The 20,040-nt window shown below is 58.5% G+C and overlaps 1 protein-coding gene across 3 annotated transcripts in view; it reads left to right on the forward strand.

Moving 5' to 3' along the window:
- Window positions 1-20,040, forward strand: part of DIS3L2 (DIS3 like 3'-5' exoribonuclease 2) — a 351,578-nt gene that overhangs the window by 322,668 nt on the left and 8,870 nt on the right. For all 3 annotated transcript variants that reach the window (XM_078071456.1, XM_036069241.2, XM_078071457.1), the window contains 2 exons: window positions 17,732-17,915; window positions 18,519-18,605. In XM_078071456.1, the coding sequence (XP_077927582.1) occupies window positions 17,732-17,915; window positions 18,519-18,605 (271 nt within the window). The remainder of the gene's footprint in view (window positions 1-17,731; window positions 17,916-18,518; window positions 18,606-20,040) is intronic.

Consider the following 20,040-nt stretch of genomic DNA (forward strand, 5'->3'; position numbering starts at 1 on the left):
GTCTCCACATTCTGGGGAGCCGGGGCGCCGCTCTGTGTGTCCCGGGGCTACAGCAATCCAGCCTGACTTGGAGCCCTTCATTTGTTTTTTTCCAGATGCTTCTTAGCATGTGGTGACATGCTTTGACCAGGGAGAGAGAATTAGCATATTTGTTTTCTCGATATCTCTACCTGCCATATCCATACCTTTTTCAGAATTTTCTGGCACAACTCATGTCTCTTTCTCTGCATCCCTGGAAGGAAGACTGCTCTTTGGCCCCCTGTTATGAGCGGATAGCTCAGCTGCGCAGTTTTTAAACCCAAGGAGCCCTGTCCCTTTCCAAGACTTCAGGGGCTTCTAGAAGAGGCTGGTGATGTTCAGGCTGTCCCCTGTTTGATGAATAGGCCCACTCAGTTCCTGGCATGTGGGGCGTGACTTCCAGCTCCCTCTATCCTGGTGTGCTGTGCCAAACTTTAGGGCATGTTCGGATGCTCAGAGTAGCAAGTGCCTCTGCATAAACACCCTCTCTTGGGTACGTGGAAGTCCAGAGGCCGGGCCCAGGCCGCAGAGGCCTGACATACTCTCAGGGAGGTTAGCCCACACAAAAAACAAGCCACAGGATTGCGTGTTGGCTCCGAGCCTAAAGAAAGGTGCCCGTGGCTGTCACCTCCTACAGCTGCCTGGCAGATAACCAGAACGTGCTTGGCTCTCCAAGCTTTTGGCTGTGCTCTCTGTGGGGAAGTGTTCCTGATCTGGCTTCACTGCCACTCCCCAGCTCTCTGAGGCATTGTGGCTTTTTCTTGGTGGTTGGGCAGGAAGCCTCCAGAGCCTGAAGGAATTGCTGTGCTTGATGACAAAGGCCATCAATTGATATAAATCACTTAGAGGCTGTGTCATTTATTGAAGAGAAATTGAACACCATTTACTCTGTCTTCTGAGCACGCTGCTTCAATGGCGGGCACTCAGGTGAGGAAAGGTCTCACAGAGCGACTGAGATCAAGCTCCCAGCTCCTGGCCATTGAGTCAAGTGGCAGGAGGTGGTCAACTTATGCAGCTGCTCAGAGAACCCAGCACAGCAAGGCCTCCCTGAGACCCAGAATGCACCGCTCTGCTGACCTGGAGCTGCCCCACGTCTGCCCCAAGGACGTGCCAGGCCCAACGAGCCAGACTCCAAGGTGGAAGATGAGGGAGACACAGTGTCTGCCCCCGAATTCCAAGACAGTCAGCAGAGCATGAGTACCAACCGTGAGGGTGGCCTGAGATGGCTGAGGACATGGTGCATTTCTTGGGGCTGTGGACCTGCCCACATCACCCTGTAACTGAAGGGCTGTGGGGAGCACTCTCAAGCGAGGCCCACAGAGGCAGTGGCCCCACACCCACCTGTCCCCTTCTCCCTCTCTGAATGCCGGGGCGCCGCTCAGTGTGTCCCGGGAGCCCTGACTCTCGCCTGGCTTCTTCATACTGCATTTCTTGGGTATCTTCTCGTTGGTCAAACAGAGGTAGGCCAGCTGTGATCTTTAGGTAAATACCGTAATGTCTGAGCAATCTGGAACCTTCGGATCTATTCTTTAGAACATTATTTTCACCTGGAAAGAGATTCGTTCTTCCAAGCACCAAAAGTTTGTTCACCTACTGTTTGCTTGAATAGTGTTAACTGGACGTAAATACAGCCCTTTCTAATAATTTGGGATTGTTCGTAAGGTTTATATTGTGATATAGAAATGTTTCCCTCGAGGTCCAGCACGCCGCATAGTGCCCTTTCCCTCCACACTAAATGCCCTGTGGTGTCACGTGTTGTCACTCGACCTGCTGAGCCCCTGCCCCCTCTGCCGTGTGTCTCCCATTACAGTCAGCACCGGTTGTCACTTCTCCACCGCCGTCCAGAAGCATGAGGCCCTGTGGGGGTGTGGAATCAGAGAGCTGCGTCAGGCGGTTAGAATTGTCATTCAGGAGGAGGAAGGGCCCCAGATGAGGAGCAGAGGAGGACTACCCGTGAGTCATGTTGGACACCTGGACTCCTACGCCTATGTTGGCCGCTCACAGGCTTTGTTTGTTGTTTGTTTCCTGGTTCTGCCCTGCGTTTTGAATATTCTAGATTGCGTGTGGTTGAGTTCCAGGTAAGCACGAAAAGGTTGCACTTTTAAAATCGACTGTGAACTGAATCATTTGGGGCATTTGTCATGTTGCGAGGCTCTTCCTTACTGCTAACCGCCTCCAATTTAATCTAAATCTGCTTCTTCACGTTCTTCTTCAGTGCAGATGAAAGACCATTTAGCTGGCCACCAGCCTCTGAGTCATAAACATTCTAAGAAACCATCAGATTCCTCAGTGTTCCGTTCCTGAAGCTGAAGGAATTCTTCACTCTTTGGGCCTTCTTCCTAGCGTGTTTTCCAGCTCCTAGTGTCATCAAACTTAACTCTTATGTTGTTTATGGACCCATTTGTCTCCTCAGAGCCAGTACTTAGTTGTGGGCCCCACGAGGCAGGTTCCTGCCTTTGGCTTCCTGACCCATGAACTCCTTGCAATGGGATGGAAAAGTTTTTGTGGGTAGAGGGTGGGAGTGCGGGTCAAACCTCCTTCGTCAGACCTCTGACCCACTGCTGCCGTGCTCGGTTAGAAAGCGAAGCCGCCCGTCCACAAGGGAGAGCCCTTGTCCTCCTTGCACCTCCTTCCAATCCACACCAGCCTCTGTGGAGGCCTGAGGCCAGCACTGGTCAGAACCCTGGAAAAGATGGGCTAGACCAGGGGAACCACAGGAATCGTCAGGAAACCCCTATATTCAGAATTGTGTTACGTACCAGATGGTCATTTCCCACTGCCAAACCTAGAAAGTGACCCCGAGGAGATTCCCTAGCATGTGAGCAGGGGCCCTGGAGGCCTGCCCACATGCTTTGTGGCCTAGAGAACCGGTTACCAGGCGTCTTCAGCCCAGACATGACACCATCCGGCAAACTTCACTGGACCCGTGCTAGTACCCGCTGCCATCCCAAGCACAGGCAAGGAGAAAGCCCCTCCTCCCTGAAGCTCACAGCCCGGTGGGGAAGACGGGCATCTGAAACCACATTCTCGAGCATTGACAAAGGCCATGGCGGGGGTGTGCGGAGTGTGCAGAGAGCGGGCTCCCAGTGACGTGCCCATCCCACGTGGGTCAGCCCATGCTGCTCGGTGCCTGTGATGCTGGGCTGTCAGTGTGGGAGGCCCTGCTGGGTCTGGTGAGTCCCAGCCCACCCCGGGGAGGCAGCTTCTCTGTCGCAGGTAGCAGGCTGAGGTGGGGGACAGGAGCTAGGAGAGGAGCTCATCAGGGCTCTGTGTTCTGTCTTGTCAGCCTCTGTTGGGGTGAGAGAATTATGGACAGAAGGAGAACGGTTGTGCCCCCCCACCCCAAACGCCTCTCCCTATACTTCCAGGGGATCTAGCACAGGGTTGCTTTCCTCCGTTCACAGCGACCAGGCTGCTGCTTCCTCAGAACTGCCTCCACACTCAGCGGGCTGAGTGTCGCCGTTCCTGGGCAGACGGCCTCAGAGCGGGCAACAGCGCCGCTTTCTCTGTGAGGTTGGCACTGGAACCCCCCGATCTGCACACGGCCTGCAAGGACGTCCGGGTGAAACTAGTGCCCCGTCTTTTCTGTGGTTGCAAATGACTGTTTCGCAGTAATACCGCCAATACACAACTGTGACATGGGAGGACCTGGTTTGAGCCTCACAGAGATTTGCCGGTGAGCGGACTGGCATGACGCCATTGGCCAGGAAGCACCGTCCCTCTCCCCTGGAGTAGCTGCGTGGAGCGACGAGAGGCCTGGGCATGGGAGGACGGCTGCAGCCAGGGAACTACATGGACCCTGTAGGGCATTGGGCAGGGCCTCCTCCCAGATGGGGACAGTCCGGCTGAGGCCAGAGAGCCCCGGGTGCTGTGGCCTCTCCCCTGAGAGAGGAACGGACTGGTCCCCCCAATCATGAATTGGCTGCCCAGGCCTGGCCTAAGCTACCTGTGAGGAAGCTCCCAGAAGGCCATGCTGACACAGAAATCTGGTCAGCATCCTGGGTACCTAACCTTCTCAGAGCCTCTCGAAGTCCTGGATAAACAGGGCTCCCCAAGACGAACTTGGAGTGGCAGCTCAGGAAAGTAAAACCATTGGATCCAGTGAGGCTTTGACATCTGCTGGCCTCACTGTCTGACTTACCACTGACCCAGCTCACCTGGAGGGATAAAGGGCCTAATCCAGATCGTTCTGGCCTTGGGTCTAAGGTCAAGTTGAGGGTAACACCCAGAAAGGGCTGAAGTCTTCCCGCAGCCTGTATCTGAGAGCTTTCGTTGGCCCAGAGACAGAGGGTAGAGGGGGATGAAAACCAGCAGTCCCCTTGCTGGCCCCCACCCACCCTTCAGAGGGAGAGCCGGTGCCTCAGTGTCCTGGAGGTTTCCCGGGCAGAGACCTTATAATGTTGGGGAAGCCCAGAGGCTCTGGACAGGAACATATCCATTTAAACCACTCTGAGCCTAGTTCATAAAACGGTAGGTCAATATTTTACAAGTCACTGAGCTAATGAAGACCTCTGCCAGACTCAACATACCACATCCCAGTGGGTGATAAGACAAGTGTTAGTTCAGCGGAAACAGCCCAGAGGAGAGATTTTTTTTTTTTTTTTTTTTTTTGTAATCTGCTGGGTTTCATATTTAGAGAGAGTGAGGCGGACTGCCTTTGGACAAGAGTATTCATTTGTCAGGTGACCAACCAATGAGTCCTGGCTACACCCTCACCCTGTGTCTGGTCTAAGCAATAACCACCTGCAGGCGAGTAGGAATTTCATTAGAGCAGACTCAACATGTCCCATTCGGCCGGCAGAAGCCATCTTAGGTTCTGTGTGCCAAGTCCACCCGCTGCCTTCCGGCGGGGATAAGCTGAAGGGAAGCTGCAGGAGCCGTGACCGCACTCTCCTAGGCCCTCCTGCGGTCTCCACTTCCACCTCCAAAGACAGGCCTCATTTTCCCCTCTGCATTTTCTCTGGAGCACCAAGCGTATGTCTCTGAAATGCCTCATTTTTTCCCCAAGCATTTTATTACCACCTACACATGCCCTTGGCTGTGACCTACACTTGCCCTTGGCCATGGGATACAGAGATGGGGGAGGCCTGGTCCCCAGACAGGAAAACCAGCCCGAGCAGAGACACTTGCCATCTGTGATGAGCTCTGAGCCTGAACTGAGCCTTGAAAACTCAGTGCGCCTGAGCGCAGGAGGCGTGGCCGGCAGGGGGCGCAGCGCGGGGGCCCAGGAGCCGTCCTGGAGAGTCTGGGTGCCCAGTGCCCAAGAGGAGGCCCAAAGAGCGCCCCGGGAGCAGGGGTGCCCATTTCCTCCTGACTTGGTGGGGGAGCTAGGCTGAAGCCAGGAGCCAGCCAGCAAGTGTGCAGGAGCCAAGGGAGTGGCACCCTTTGAGGCAGGAAGCCAGATCTGTCTCAGGGCTCAGCCCCTCCCAGGGCCCTGACCACAGTCGGGCTGGCCAAGGGACTGACCAAACAAGACTGTTGAGATTTTTCTGACAGTATGGAACTCACCAGGTTAAGCATAAAAAAGGCCCAAATTCTTTGCCCAACTCAGAGTTCAGTATGGAAATACCCTCTCGGGACAGACTAGAAAGGCTTGTCTGAGGCTTGCCGTGCGGCAGCTCCCACGGCAGGCTTTCAGACCAAGGCGTCTGAGGGCCAGGATGGCCTTGGCTCTGCCCAAAGCCCTGCCCTCCCTTCTGAGCCGGTGGGCCAGTGCGCTTCCACACGTAGAGCGGTAGTGTTAGCCAAAAACGAGGTCGCAGAGGAAATAGGCAGAACCTTGGAGCCTTAGCTAGTGACCGGGGCGGGGGGTGGGGGGGGATGGACTAGAGCAGTGAAAACAAACGTGCTGAGCACCTGTGCTCATCCAGTGGCGACACTGAGACACGAGAGGGGGCCTGCGCCCCGACACAGACGGGAGGAAGCATTTCCTGGGGGAAGTGGTGAGGTACAGGTAATTTTTATTCCTGCCTCTTTGTCCCCCTGAGCAGGAAAGAGGCAGAGGTCAAGCCAGGGCTGCAAATAAGACTTCCAAGATCACAGAAATGTCCCGGCCCAGCCAGGCCTGCAGGTGGCCCCCCCACCCCGTGTTTGCCTGCCCGATGTGGCCAGCTCCAGACGCAGGGGCAGGGAGCAGCCCCGGGGAACATCTCCATGCCTCTGAGGTTGCTGGGGAGGTGGAGTGCCAGGCCGAGATGAGTGACTGGGCTCTGTGGCTGCTGCAACCCTTGCTGAAGGGAAGAGGGTACCCCTGACTGACAGGAGGAAGGACTGCAGTGATGTGGCAGACCGCCACGGGTGCCTGTCACCGGGGACCAGTGTGGCCTCGGGGCCGGCTCTGTATTGAGCCCCCCCTGTCAGCAGAGCCCTCGGTCAGGCACCGCTAGGGAAACCCTGCTCCCCAATCCGCAGGGAGCTTTGGGCAGGTGATACAAGGTGACCTGAAGAAAAAGCAGTGGACGGGGCATCTGCGTCCTTGGTCTGTGAGCTTGGAGGAGTCACTCAGCCTCTGAGCCTCCCTTTGCTCCTACAAACAATGAGGGGTCTAAGACTTGTGAAAACAGCATAAAGTGCTGGAGAAATAGAGGTACTGGTCTTGCATAGACAAAGCAGACAATCGCAGATAAAAACATCTATTTGGAGAGTGCCTACTGTATGTAAGATACTGTCCTGGGCCCTGGGATGAAGGTAAACAGCTGTGTGAGGCAGCCGGAGAGAGGTCGGGGTTGGACGGGCCGGAGTGGCCTGTGAGGAGTTGGGGGTGGGATGTGCAGAAGCCCGCAGAAGGCCGCCGTGTGAGCACGTAGGGTCTGTGCCAGCTCGGAGCTAAGAGGCACCACCAATCCTTGGCCCCGTTCGGGGCTGGACTGGGCAGAGGACCCTCGGAGCAGTTGCCCTGCACCATCCCCAGCCGCCTCGAGCGTTCAAGGCTCAAAGAGTTGGCTCCAGGATGACGCTGAGGTCTAGACCCTTGGGTCCAAAGGCCTTTACAAGATGTATTGTCTTTGAGGAACTGATGGCACCCACATGTGCCTTTTTCACAAAGGCATAAATAGCATGTTCAGGTGACGAGGAACCCACTGCCAGGTGCCTCTCCAGAGACTGAAACGCTCTCCTGGTGTGTCCCCGCAGTGTCCTAGGCGGTTCCCCAGCCTGGATAGCCCTGACCACGTCCCCGTGCCAGTGCTTTCCACCCATCCCTCTCTTCCCCATGGCCTTGGACCGGGCACACACAGGAGGTCGGCATGACCAGGGCTCAGGATGGGGGCTGATTGCCGCATCTGGGTGGAGGGGCAGCCCGTGGGCAGCTCACCGCACCCACCACGAGGCCTCCCCCCAGGGTCGCGCCTCCGCAAGCCTTGCAGCCCTGGGCAGCCCACCCAGGTAGTCCCCCAGTGTCTGCAGGCCTTGATGGCCAGGGTGCGTGGGGACATTGGAACACAGATTCCCTCTTCATGGCTGAGGAACCAGCACTTACCTAAAGATTCAGATTCCCGTTTTGCTCGTTCCAGAAAACCCTTTCCTCCACTTGGTTGGGAGCAGAGAACAGACTTTGGAGTCAAAAAGACCACAGTCTCCAGATCACAGCCCCGCCACATTCTGGTGCGTGGAAAGCCCAGCCTGAGACCAGCAGATGTTCTTACTTCCTTCCAGCCTTCAGTGGCTGTGTGGCTGGGCTGGTGGCCCTGCTCAAGGAGAGCTGCTCCCCAGCTGCCGTGAGGCCAAGAGTGTCTTGGGGGAGGTGAGGAAAGCCTGTTGTAACTTGCAAAAGCAAAGTAGCTTGAGTTGCCAGGAACATGTGTCTCATCCTCTCTTACCTAGTTGTCTGTTGCCGGTGGGGGGCAGGGGGGGTGGACACCTGGAATTGCATTCTGGAATACTCCTCTCTCCCAAATAGCTTTGTGCCCAAAGCCTAACTTTAAAATCAAAATTGATCCCTCCCAATGTCAGTGACGACCAAGCTGGCCCCCACTGGGCTTATCCAAGCTCTGTCCCTTGTCCAAGGCTACAGAGCCAGGCCCCACAGTTGGGCTGGGGCATGAAAGGGACCCTCAGGCCCAGGAGTCTGAACAGGGCAGCGCGGTGGCTCCCGAAGGTGGCCAGGCCTCTGTGCATCCTGGCCACACCTCCTCTGGTCAGCGGTTCTAATTCCAGTTGGACAGCAGCTAGAAGTGGAGAAAGGCATGTGTGTCAACCACACAGTGTAGCCAGCAAGCCCTAATTACCCAGCTCTGCAAGGCCACAAGCACACAGTGCCACCTGGTTCTGCTTAGGGGGAGTTTTCTGCCATGAGCACCGGCCTTATGGCTCCTCGAGCAGAGTCCTGAACCTTGGGAAGGGAGCTAGACTTCTCAGCTAGCTTTACGCTGACAAAGGGCTTTCTGCCTGTCAACCCAGCTCCCCAGCAAACCCCCATCCCCTCCCTACCGCAGCCACCGGGCCTCCCTTTGGCAGGGCCCGAGGGCCCATGCTCCGGACGCCTAGCCTCTGGAGACTTCCTTTCGAGCTAGAAAAACAAGCGGCTGAAACGTGCCTCGCTGCAGCTGGGCCCCACCCGCTGAACCTATAGAAAGGCCCTGGAGTGGATTCAGCCTCACAGAAGAGGAAACCTGGCTCCGGCCTCACCCGCAGGGCCTGTTATGTCTGGCTCCAGAGGCCTTCTCCTCTGGGCTTTTCCATGCCTGTGAACTAGGCCCCATTCATTTCCCTGTGGTTTCATGGGAATGTCCAAAACACTCAGCAGGTTGCAGCAAGCCCAGGAGGAGAGGGGTCAGCGAGAGGCCCGGGCCGTGACGTGTGGTCGGCCCCACGGCCACAGCACCCTCCTCTAGGCTGCTCACAGTGGGGTGTCCGGCTGGCTGTGGGTGGGCGCCCCTCAGTCCGCCTGCCGCCCCCCACCCACCCCGGCCGGCTCTGCCTGCAGCTCTCTCTCTAAGCCTCCACTTTCCAGCGCCCAGGCCACCAGCCCCACCCCGGCCTGGCCTAGGAGAGAACCGCAACAAAGATCTCATCAAGTTTCCCATCCCCGGCAGCTTCTCCTCAGCGCCCATCCAACCATCATTCCCAATCCGCCCCGACTCCCGGGGCCTTTGCAGTTTTCCACCACACTACCCTCAATCTGGGGCCACTGGGAGAGCAGCAGGTCCTCCGCGAGGGTGGCCGCCTCCCCCCCGACCCCCGGCCCGCGGGCTGCTCGGCCTTAGAGAAGGGGCCACGCTCGGGCGCACCGCTCTCCCGGCCGCCCCCTTCCTGGCCACAACAGAGCCCCAGGGCTCCCAGGCCTGCAGTGAGGATGTGCCCAAGTGGGGAGAATCGGGTCCTCAGAAGAAATTATTTGGAACTGGCTGGGAGCAGTTCTTATCAAATTTCCAAGTTAGCAGTTTTCACGAAGTGCTAATTGAATGGTCTCCGTGAGCGGCCTGGTTCCATCTGCATGAGATTCCCACAGAGTTGTGACAAGTACCCTGGTGGCTGAGGGCAGAAGAGGCTGTTCTGGTCTCTCACTTGCTTTTGGTCTTTGAAAACTGATGCATTTTCAGGTTTGGGTAACGGCCATGCCGCTCTGCCCTGGCTGCCCGGCTCCCCCGTCCTTTCCAAAGCCACTTTCTGAGTGTTCTGAGTATGGAAGGGGTGGGGTGAGTGTCTCATCTGGCTTAGCTGGTAAAATGAATCTGGAAATGGAACATCCTCAGCGGCCCCGCTGCTCTGGCCAGGCAGGGTTGAGAGGGTAAGTGCAGAGGGGCCAAGAGCCCAAGGGCGAGGGCCCCGAGCCTGCAGGGTCAGGAGTTCGGCCTGCCCGTCTGCACGGAGCCTCGGCTCAGGAGAGACCCCGCTGCCAGTGCCAGGCTCCTCCACTCGTCGAGATCCGCCGACTTCTGAGGGAGGGAGGGCAGTCCACTGAGCTGTGGTCAGCCCAGCGCTGACCTTGGGTCTAGACCGTGCCTGCTTCTGCTAGGGCGCAGAGACCAGCACCCCCCAGTCTCCCCAGGCTGCCCTGTCCGTGGGCCTTGTGGAGGTGGCCACCGTCTTTGTTGACCCGATGCGGATGGGCCTTTCTCTTCTCTCCTTTGCCCAGTGGGCTTGAAAAGACAGTTTCAGAGACAGTGTCCTCGTGCCAGTGCTCCGAGGCCACCCAGCTGCTCTTCACACAGGGGCCTGTTGTGTTCTGGGCTGCTGGTGACCAGATGTCCTCCCTGAGCGTTCAGGACAGCTTGGGACAAGGGGCTGGGGAATGTGGGGTCCCGCCCCCCTCCTCCCCTGCCTGGCTATGGCCCTGGGCAAGGCCCTTCCTCTCCGGGGCCACTGTAAGGAAGCAGCCCATCCCTTCCTGCAGGGACCGACACTGCGCAGGGGGCCTTCCCAGGGGAGGGCAGCTAGGACAAGCCGCCTCCTCTCCACTCAAACCACATGGCCCGGTGTCCCCTCCTGGGAGCTCACAGCTCAGAGGGGACATCAGACTTCTTCCCTGGACAGCCCCCACCCTCCTCGAATGCAGGCTGGTCACATCCTCACCCTCAGGGGCTGCCTCGCCGTTAGCTCCTTCACCCCAAAAACTCGTGCAGAGCAATCCTTCGGATACTTAAAAACAGCCATCAGAAGGCATTACCTCCTCACCCTCCCTTCCAATGAACTCTTGCCTCTTCCACTAATAACTGTACTGAGAGTCGTCTGCATTTGACGGCCTCCCTCTTTAATCTTAATCTTTGGTTTCCCGAATCCACCTCCCCAGCCCCACAGCTATGGCACCGTGCTCCTGCTTGCCAAACCCAGGGCCCTCTGCAGCCTCCTCCGTCTTCTCCACAGCGGTCGTACCCCGGGCAACTGCTCCCTGGACCTCATTCCCCCCTCGCACGCCACCCCGCCAGCCGCCATGCTCCTTCCCTCTTGCCCCCCTGGGCCCAGGGACAGTCTTGCCCACTCACAGAGCCTCACCTCGCGTGTATCTCAGACTCTGGCATGACCTTCCCTTTCTGGCTGCCTCAGGCTGAGGCTCACAAGCCATCGGTCTCCCCAGCTTTCATCCAAGCTGCACCCAGCCTCGGCCCTGTGTGCCCCTTCACTATGTTCTTCATGCTCCTCCCCAGGCTGGCAGCCTTCTCAGCTCCCCAGAGAAGTGCCGGCGCTGGAGGCTGGCACCCCAGCCCTGCCTGCGTCCCCCGCGGTGCAGCCCTCCTCCCTCGGCCCTTGGTTCCTGGTTTTCTCGATTTGTTTTGCCTCCACACCTTTACTCGTTCACCCCTTTTGTGTGAAGTATTGCCCTCCTCCTCGCCACCTCCTAGAATCGATCTGCCCACAAGGCTTGCTGGGGGCAGTGGGGCCTCGAGGTCACCCAGGACTGTTTGCCAATCGGCTGCGGGATTCGGAGCCAAACCCCTTTCCTTTTTGCCCTGTAAGCTCCCCTCGCACAGAAAGGGATAGAAAGCCCTCCCAGGGCTGCAGGAGACTTTCAGGGGCCTCCCGTCCAGACCGCTCCTAGCGTGACGTCTGTCACCTGGCGCTTCGTGAGTGTCCCTCCCTCTCTCGCTGCACACAGAGCAGAATTCGGCCGCAGCAGAAGCTCCAAAAAGATGTGAGCATGAGTAAGAGAACAGAGAGACCAACGAATGGCTCTAGCTGGGGAAGCTTACCACTCTGGGTTGTCAGTAAATAACCACGCCACGGTCTCGTACATGGAGCATGCTGCTCCTCAGACCAGGGGTGGGGAAAGCCGGAAGGGCTTTTGCTTCTCCGTCACCTTGTTTGGGAATGGACCCAGCCAAGCTCTTTTCTTAGGCAGAGCTTGAAGCTGTCAACAACTCCTGGCAGCGAGTGTTAGGGCTCAGACGTAGATGCGTGAGGGCTGGGTGCCTAAGAACAGGGCACAGTGGCAGGGACCCAGCCCTCCCAACTCCGGAATGTGCCCATCCTGGGAATCTGTACAAATTTATGGGGTGTCTGCACCGTGCCAGCTTGGGGCATCCACGAGCCTCGTATGGGACCAGAGCAGACAGCACTGGGATGGAGAGGGGAGATACAGTGATGATCAGGGGTAATCACGGCAGCGTGAGTGAAATGCTGGGAGGGGATGCCCAGAAAGCACGTAGGGTCCTACGCTGCCTTCCCAGAGGAAGAAGAGAGGAGGGGGGCCAGCAGATGGGCCAAGAGAGCAGTAGTACAAGGAGACAGAGCAGGGGAGAGCCGCAAGAAGTCAGCCTGGCTAGATGGTGAGGAGTCGGGGATGGGGAGAAGGGAGAGGTGGTCCCGGGCACATGCCAGAAAGCCTGGCAAACCTCAGTTTACCAAGGAGGCGGACTGTCCCAAGGACGGTGGTAGTCGCGGAAGGGCTTCAGGCAGGAGAGAGATGTGACCAGGTTTGCCCTCGAGAAAGAATGCCCCGCTTTGGGTGTAAACAGCAGGGGGAGACTAGAAGTAGGGAGGCCAGCTGGTCAGAGCTGGAGGCCTGACCGAGGTGGTGGCATTGGAGCGGGAGGGCAGCGGGAGCCTCCGGGAATCTCTCTGTGTGTTCCACCCAAATCCTGGGGTTGGGTTAGTAGGCGCAATAAGAGTTCGCAATAGGCGTAACAATAGTGTCATTCGTGAAGGCCAAGCACTTGTATATTGCACCTCCATTTTTCAGGTAAATCAGTTGAGATTCAGAGAGGTTGAAAATTTTTTCTGAAATCACACAGCTGGTGAGTGAGTGGCAGAGCTGGAATTCGCAGGCCCGCTGCTGAGCTGCTGACCACTAGCCTCTCCTCTCCCCGTCGCCTGGCCCGTGGGCGTGGAGCACGGAGGGAAGCAGGACCGGTGGTGGGAGGCAGGAGGAGAGGCGAGAAGCAGGAGCCTGACCCTGGGACGCCACCCTCCCCCAGCCCCACCCGAGGGGCTTCTTGGCCACAGACACCCCCAGGCCCCTCGTTAACAAAACAGAGCCACAGCCTCCCAGACCAGCGGAGGAGCATTCAGTCCAGTTCCTCCAATGGTCAAGAATGGGCAGCCTTCCTCTGAAAGGGCAGCGATTTTAGCCCATTGCTCATGTGGCCACCGTCTGACCCCTGCCAGGTAGAGCGTCTTCTCCCAGACCTCGTCCTTGCAGCTATGACCCAAGTCCAGTCGTCAGCGAACAGTAAATGCCACATCCCGTAGCTTCTTATAGTCCTGGTGCATGTTAGCCTCCTAAAGGCAAAGGAATGTCCTGTTATAAAAACATCAAATAACATCGTCCCCCCTTAGCATTTCATATATATTCATACTTTTTTCTCTAAGTAACATTAACACACTTTGGGAAACACCGTTCTGGACCAGAGTCGCCTTTGCCGTGTGAGCTTGTGTGTACTTGTGAGTAGGTTGGTTGTGGCCTTTACCTGCCGCCTGCCCTAGCTGGTGAGGGACTCTGACAGCTCTAGGCTTGCTCAGCTCCTCCTGGGATGAGAAGCCCCTCACCTGCCCCCCCCCCCGCCCCTGCCCCCCCACCCCCAGCACCTGGAAGCCCAGAGCACGGGTAGGTGGGATGCTGAGGATGAGTGCTGACGAGCTTGCATCCTGGCACGGCCCCCAGCTGGCTGTCACAGGCACCCCCCCCCCCCTGCCCCCAAGACCTCCAGAGTTGTGGGCCCCTAGTGGCACCGGGCTCCACATGCTCAGCAGATGTCAGGACTGGGACCGAGGCCCCACCTCCAAGGGCTTGGCTTGCTGTTCTGGAAGGTGATCCTGGCTGGTGGCCATTCCTTGAGCCCCCATTTAGAGCAGTTGTCAGGCAGTTGCTGACTTGCAGCCTCCCCTCCGCCCTCCGAGTGGGGCCGAGTGACCTCATGCCCGTGCCATGCTGTAGCAGGAGGAGGAGATGGGTTACGACCGGGGCAGGTACTTGGATCCGGGAGCAGCGTCCTCCATCCCCACGGCCCGGGCTCTGGTGTGTGGCGTTTGCTCTCAGGGGTGCATCCTGGCCACCCAGAACAGCTTGGGGCATCACCTGAGGTCTGGCTGCCCGGCCCCCAACAGGGGAAGATCAGGGTGAAGGTGAATAAGCCAACTGTTGAGGCTCCTCTTCTGATCGCCCTGCCTTCCCACAGACGGCAAGCCTTCAGCCCCTTTGGCTGAGGAGAAGAACACTGAATGGGAGCCCAGAGCCCCCTGGACCTTGGGCCACAGGACTGCAGTTTCTAAACTAAGGCTCTTTCCTGCCCAGAAGTTCCTGGGTTCTAAGCTGCCCCTGCCACGTCCCAGGTCCTGTGGAAGAAAGATGCTGGGGGGCCCCCTGCTGGCCTTTCAGTGGAACTGACCCCTGGAGGGGGGAACCTGTTGAGCCAGGGAAGGGGGGCCTTCGCTGGCCTCAGAGGAGAGCGGAGACATCCGCCTGCCCCACCCCCACTGCCGCCCCCCCCAATTCTCCCTCCGTGGTGCCTGCCCCTGCTTTTGACGGTGAATCCTGAACTCAGGGGAATCTGGCTGCTGGCCACTTGGCATTTCCTTGGCCTTCCTGTTCCCACACTTGACTGGGGACCCTCCTCCAACTGCGCCGTGCCCCCTCCCAGCCACCCCAGGACTGAAGTGCCACAGTGCTCCAGGCCCCGCTCCTGCTTCCTCCCGCTCACAGCTTGTGTGTTCTCTCTACCCCTCCCTCTCCCCCCGCCCCCCCCCCCCGCTGGTATAAGAAGGATTTTAAGGACAGGTTGTGGGGAAACGGTCCCCGCAGCTATCCTAGAACACTAATGAGCCGTGGCAACACCCAGGGAGTCGGCCTTATTGCTCCTCCACCTCCCAGTTTGGTGACATTGACAGTTTTCTGGGATGAATGCTTGATATCAGCAAACTCTCCTGGAGAGAATGCAGCAGGCTCCCCTCTCACGTCCTGCCCCCCCCCCCCCCCCCCCCCCGTCCTGAGGGAGGAGCTGAGACACTCTGGGAGAAATGGAGCCCCTGGGGAGGCACGAGGGACCTGTCCAAGGTCAGCCTCTGCATCTCAAGCTTCGCTGGACTTCTCTAGGTTATAGGAGCACATTGGCTGTTCTCCCACCAGCTTCGGGCGCTCGTGGGAGTGTCCCGGGGGCCCAGGGGGGTCCAAGTAATGGAGAAGCAGCTTGACCGTGGTCCGTTATCACTGCCTGGGGCTCTGGGCATCAGCCCCACTCTCCCCATCCCTTTCTTCCTATTCCGTCCTTACTTGAGAACCTGAGAGATGTGGTGGGAGAGCCCCTGCAGGAACTGGGAGCAGGAGTGCGGCTCCAGCCGGGGAGGTACCCCATGCATTCAGTTCCTTTGACCCGTGGGGACAGGCTAGAATGCCACAGCCCCGCCGGCTGCTCTAGCCGGCCCAGCACTCCCTCGCCGGCAGCCTGACCGCAACCCTGCTATGGGGTCATGCTGCCCCCTGCTGGCCACACTAGCAAAACACAGCCCAGGGTCAGTCCCCAAGCTATATAGGTGTTAATTAGTCGCCCAAGCTTGCAGCTGGGCTGGAGACTGCGGGGCTCCCAGTAACAGACCATGGGCGCCCTGCCCACAAGGATTCTCAGACTGCGTGGGCAGACAGGTCTAGAACCGCCCGGCACACAGTAATGTTCATGGAGCGAACAGACAGATGAACGACGGTGTGCATCTGGAGCGTTCAGGTGATGACGCATCTGGTATCTGACCGAGAATAGCCAGCAAAGCGAATCAGACATTTATTGAGCAGGGACTGAGACTCCTCTTGGGTTGACAAGATCGAAAGAGGAAAACCAAGTATGAAGAGTGCAACAGTGCTAAACTGCAACACAGGTGACCGCAGAACAGCCTGGCTCTTGCTGCCAGGTAGCTCATTGGCAGTTAAGGACCCAGGAGGTGATGGAGACAGCCTTCAGCCTGGGCCTTCAGGGAAGGCGAGGGAAAGGCAGGTAAGGGGGGGCCAATGGCAGGGATGAAACTCAACAGGGCCTGGATGGTGGGCATCCTCCAGGATGCCCTTATAACCTGTGATATTCGCATTGGTCTCCACGACCGCCCTGTGGAGCAGGTGCTGCTACCCCTACTCTACATTTGAGAGAAAGGGGGGGGTCACAAGAGGTCCCGGAGTCGTGCCTGTTCCTACAGCAAGAACACGGAGCCGGGATTCAGACCTCCACTTAGGAGACGGTGGCCGGGTTCCAGTGCCTGAACTCCGAGGTTTCTCAGCAGGAAGGGTTGTGCACGAGGACAGATTGGGGGGCAGAGGAAGGCAGAACGGTCACTGCAATGGCTATGAGCACACAGTAGGGGACAAAGAAACTCCTCCTTCCACACCTAGGGTTTCCTGCGTGGTACAGGGCCCAGCGGAGGCCTGACGCTGGGGTCCTACGCCCCACAGCAGGCCAGCCCGAAGTCAGGCCCACAGAGGAGGGGCTACTTCTCCCAAGGCCCAGACCTGGCCCCGGTCCCTCCGATGGTGCCGCCACCAGAGGGCCATTCCTGCAGCCCTTCCTCCTCGTAGAGAGGGCTTCTGGGAGAGACAGATGTGTTCTTGGAACAGCTTGGCAGACCAGAGCCACACTTCTGCCATGGCAGGCCCAGTCTGGGGGGAGGAGGGGCTCTGTCAGCTCGTGCTTGTCCGTCCCCCCCACCCCCATCACGGGCTGCTTTTCCTTCCAAGAGCTTGGCGTGGTGACGAGGCTAACCCTAAAGCACCACCCGTACCTCCAGGGAGAGGCAGTTCATCTCGGGCCTCCGGCTGCTTGCTGGCAGGGCTATGGGAGCTCACTCCCTGACCCCTTCTGGCTCCGTTGCAAGAAGCACAGACTTGACGTGCAGCTTGGGGTCCAGAATAAAGGCAGGGAGAGTGGTCCCTGAACTGGGCAAGGCTGTCCCCATACAGGGCACCCTGGCCATGATGGCAGCAGCGTGCCCAAGCCCCCTTTCCAGGGGCTTCTGCTCTCATGCTTGTGTGTGATCTGCTCATCCTCCCACCGGAGCCCTGGGTGGGGGAAGCAGCACATGGCCTCCTGCCCCAGATTTGGGGGGTGGGGGTGCCGACCTCAGGGCTGTGCGATCCAGCTTCCCACTTTGCCTGACTCCTCAGTCTTGGCACGTTTCTTTCCTCCCCCATCAGGCCCCGCTCCTCTCCCCTCTCCCTGGGTCCTGGGGGTAATTTTGTCTCTCCACTCGAAGCCGTATCTATCCATACTTGTTGATTCTAATTGCACGCGAGGGCAGCAACTCAAGTGTTCAATCCTAAGAGGTTAACTGAGATTTGAACACCTCGACAGCACATTTACCTCGCCCCAGGATGTGTGATTCCTCTTGCTGTCTGTGACCCTCCTGCTCATCCTCAGAAACCCTCCTCTCCTCTGGAAGAGAAGGGAGCCCTGGGTCTGCTGACCACCTTCTACGCACCCCCAGGAAGTGCTCTTGGCAGGCCTGGGCATCTTGTTTTCTTACAGCTGGGGACGCCCCTTGGTGTCCTGGGAGGCGAGTCATTCAGCAGACAGCTTTATTGAGCACCTTCTCTTTGTCAGGCAGGGTGCTGGGGTGCCAAGCACAGGGGCCACAGCAGAGAAGAAGACAGATGCCATCCCCCCCCAGGACAATGGGGAGGTGGTGCACAAGCTACTGAGGAGTTAGCGCAAAGAGGGGCATGAGCAAGGCGGATGAGATTGGGTGGCAGGAGGGCGTCTCTGGGCTGAGACCAAAGGGCACGAGAGAGCCAGCCTGCAGGTAGCCTGGGAAAGAACAGGCAGCGGCAGCCCTGACCCCTGCTGGATCCCCCCCACCCCCACTGCAGGCTCGTGGAGGAGTTTATGCTCCTGGCCAACATGGCAGTGGCCCACAAGACGCACCGCACCTTCCCTGAGCGTGCCCTGCTGCGCCGGCACCCGCCGCCCCAGACCAAGATGCTCAATGACCTCGTGGAATTCTGCGAACAGATGGGGCTGCCCATGGACTTCAGCTCTGCCGGGGCCCTCAATGTGAGTGCTGGGAGTGCAGAGGAAGGGGGAGGCCCTGGGGAGAGGAGGCCTCCTAGTCACAGAGGCCCTGGCCATGGGCCATGCTCCCCACCAGGACCAGGCCGAGGGAAAGCCACTCTACAGTCCTCCATGGGCAGGGATCCTGCGGCCAGGGCTGGGCTGGGCTGGGCCCAGAAACTTTCAGTAGGGGGCTGAGATGATTGGAAGCCCGAGAATGTTTTAATGGTAAGTGGTGTCAAGTGCTCCCTTCCTGGAACTAAGCCTTGTGGGGCGCAGGCCTGAGCTCTGATCCCCCGGAAGGGAGGCTGTTCCATCTGGGCTTTTAAGCCTGGGGTAGGCAGAGAGATGCCTTAGGTCAGACAACTGGAAACCAGTCTCTCTGTCCAGCCAACAAGACATGGAAGGGCTGACGTCAGAGCCACGGCCCAGTGTGAGACACCGGCTGGGGGCTGCTGGCCTCCGCACTCCACCATGGCTTTCTGAGCAGGGTCGAGCCCCGCAGCATACCCTTCCTCCCCAGAGCCAGGTCTCAGATGGTCAGAGGGTGACAGGGGCCCCAGAGCCTGCCCCAGCTTGACTGCCTATCACACGGTTTGCTTCTAGAAAAGTCTGACCGAAACATTTGGAGATGACAAGTACTCACTGGCCCGGAAGGAAGTGCTCACCAACATGTGCTCCCGGCCCATGCAGGTAAGGAGGGGCCTGGTCCCCCAACCTCCCCCTTCTCCCAGGAGCATCCCTGACCTCCACACGCAGAGGACCTAAGGGGAGGGGTCGGGAGGACAGCCCCAGGCATTACCTAGGACAAGTGAGCCCTGAGCTCCTGAGCCCGATCTGCGTCCTACATAGTCCTACACAGACTTGCCTGCCTTACCTGCTCAAGGATGGTTTCTGTGGGGCCGTTAAAGAGCCCAGTTTGAGCCCCGCTGCCCCCTGCATGGCCTCTGGGGCTCTGTTTCCTAGCTGAAGGCCGGGAGTCATCCCAGGCACACACCAAGCCTTCGGTGCCCAGTCCCCGCAGACCAGACCAGCTCGGGGAAGGAATGGGGGCTAGTTAGCAACTCAGTTGGATGGGCACCCTGGAGGGAGGAGATTATCTGTCTCCCATAGCAGCCTGCCCAGAGGAGAAGTCATCAGCCCCCACCATGCCTTGTGGACCCCAGGCAGAGAAGTTTCCCTCTTGCTAGCTGGTAGGAGAGGAGTTAGGCGGTGGGCCTATCGCAGGCAGTGTGACGGGCGGGCAGCCTGGGAGGTAGACAATGAACTTGCTCCTAGCAGCACGTCTCAGCCCTCTGAGGCTGAGCTTCAGCCCCTGCAGGCCCCAGCGTCTTGGGAAGGAGCCACCCCACCGGCCTGTCAGGTCAGCAGGGTCTGCAGATACTAATGGGGCCAGCTCTGGGCCCCATTCTGGCCAGGGGGCAGTGACAGACCATTTTTCAGGGGCTCAGTCACTCTGCAGATTCAGTCTGTTCACAAGAACCGGGTCACCTCAGCTAGCCACAGCCAATTTATTTCCTGACACTCGTATTTTCTGCCAGGAATGGAGCCATCGGGGCCCTTTTGGGTCTGGCTGTCTTTACCCGGTCCCTGGTCACAAGCGTCTGCCCCCACCAAGCACCTTTAAAGCACGCCACACAGAGGGGCAGGGGTGCCTGTGGCCAAGGGACTCGATGTCACTCTGCCCTCTAGTTGCTCTGAGACACGGTCACCCCTGGGTCTCAGCAACTGCCTGTTGACTGTGCCAGGCAGGGCCAGTTGGGCTCCCGTTCCCTGCCCCCCGCCTCTGGAAGTGTCTGGAACTGTCCATCTCCAAGGTCAAACTAGCCCTGGAGCTCTGTGGAAAGGAGCTCTCCTCTCCTGAGTCCCCCAGAGCCTGAAAAAGAGTGGACTTCTGGCCTTGCCTGCCAGTGAGTGACCTTCAGGGCTGACCTTTGTATGGGGAGCGGATGGCAGGGGGTTATGGAGTTTCTGTGGTGCCCCTGAGAGCTAGGACAGGGACAGGGGACCAGGCAGCGGCGGCAATAATGAGCACAAACGTCCTAAGGAAGCAGCTGAAACAGGACACCTGGGACTTTGCTGTCCCAGAAAAGCCACAGTCCCCACCCATCCCACCCCACCCAGAGGC

The sequence above is a fragment of the Halichoerus grypus genome, chromosome 4 (genome assembly GCF_964656455.1).
Source record: "Halichoerus grypus chromosome 4, mHalGry1.hap1.1, whole genome shotgun sequence".
Classification (NCBI taxonomy): Eukaryota; Metazoa; Chordata; class Mammalia; order Carnivora; family Phocidae; genus Halichoerus; species Halichoerus grypus.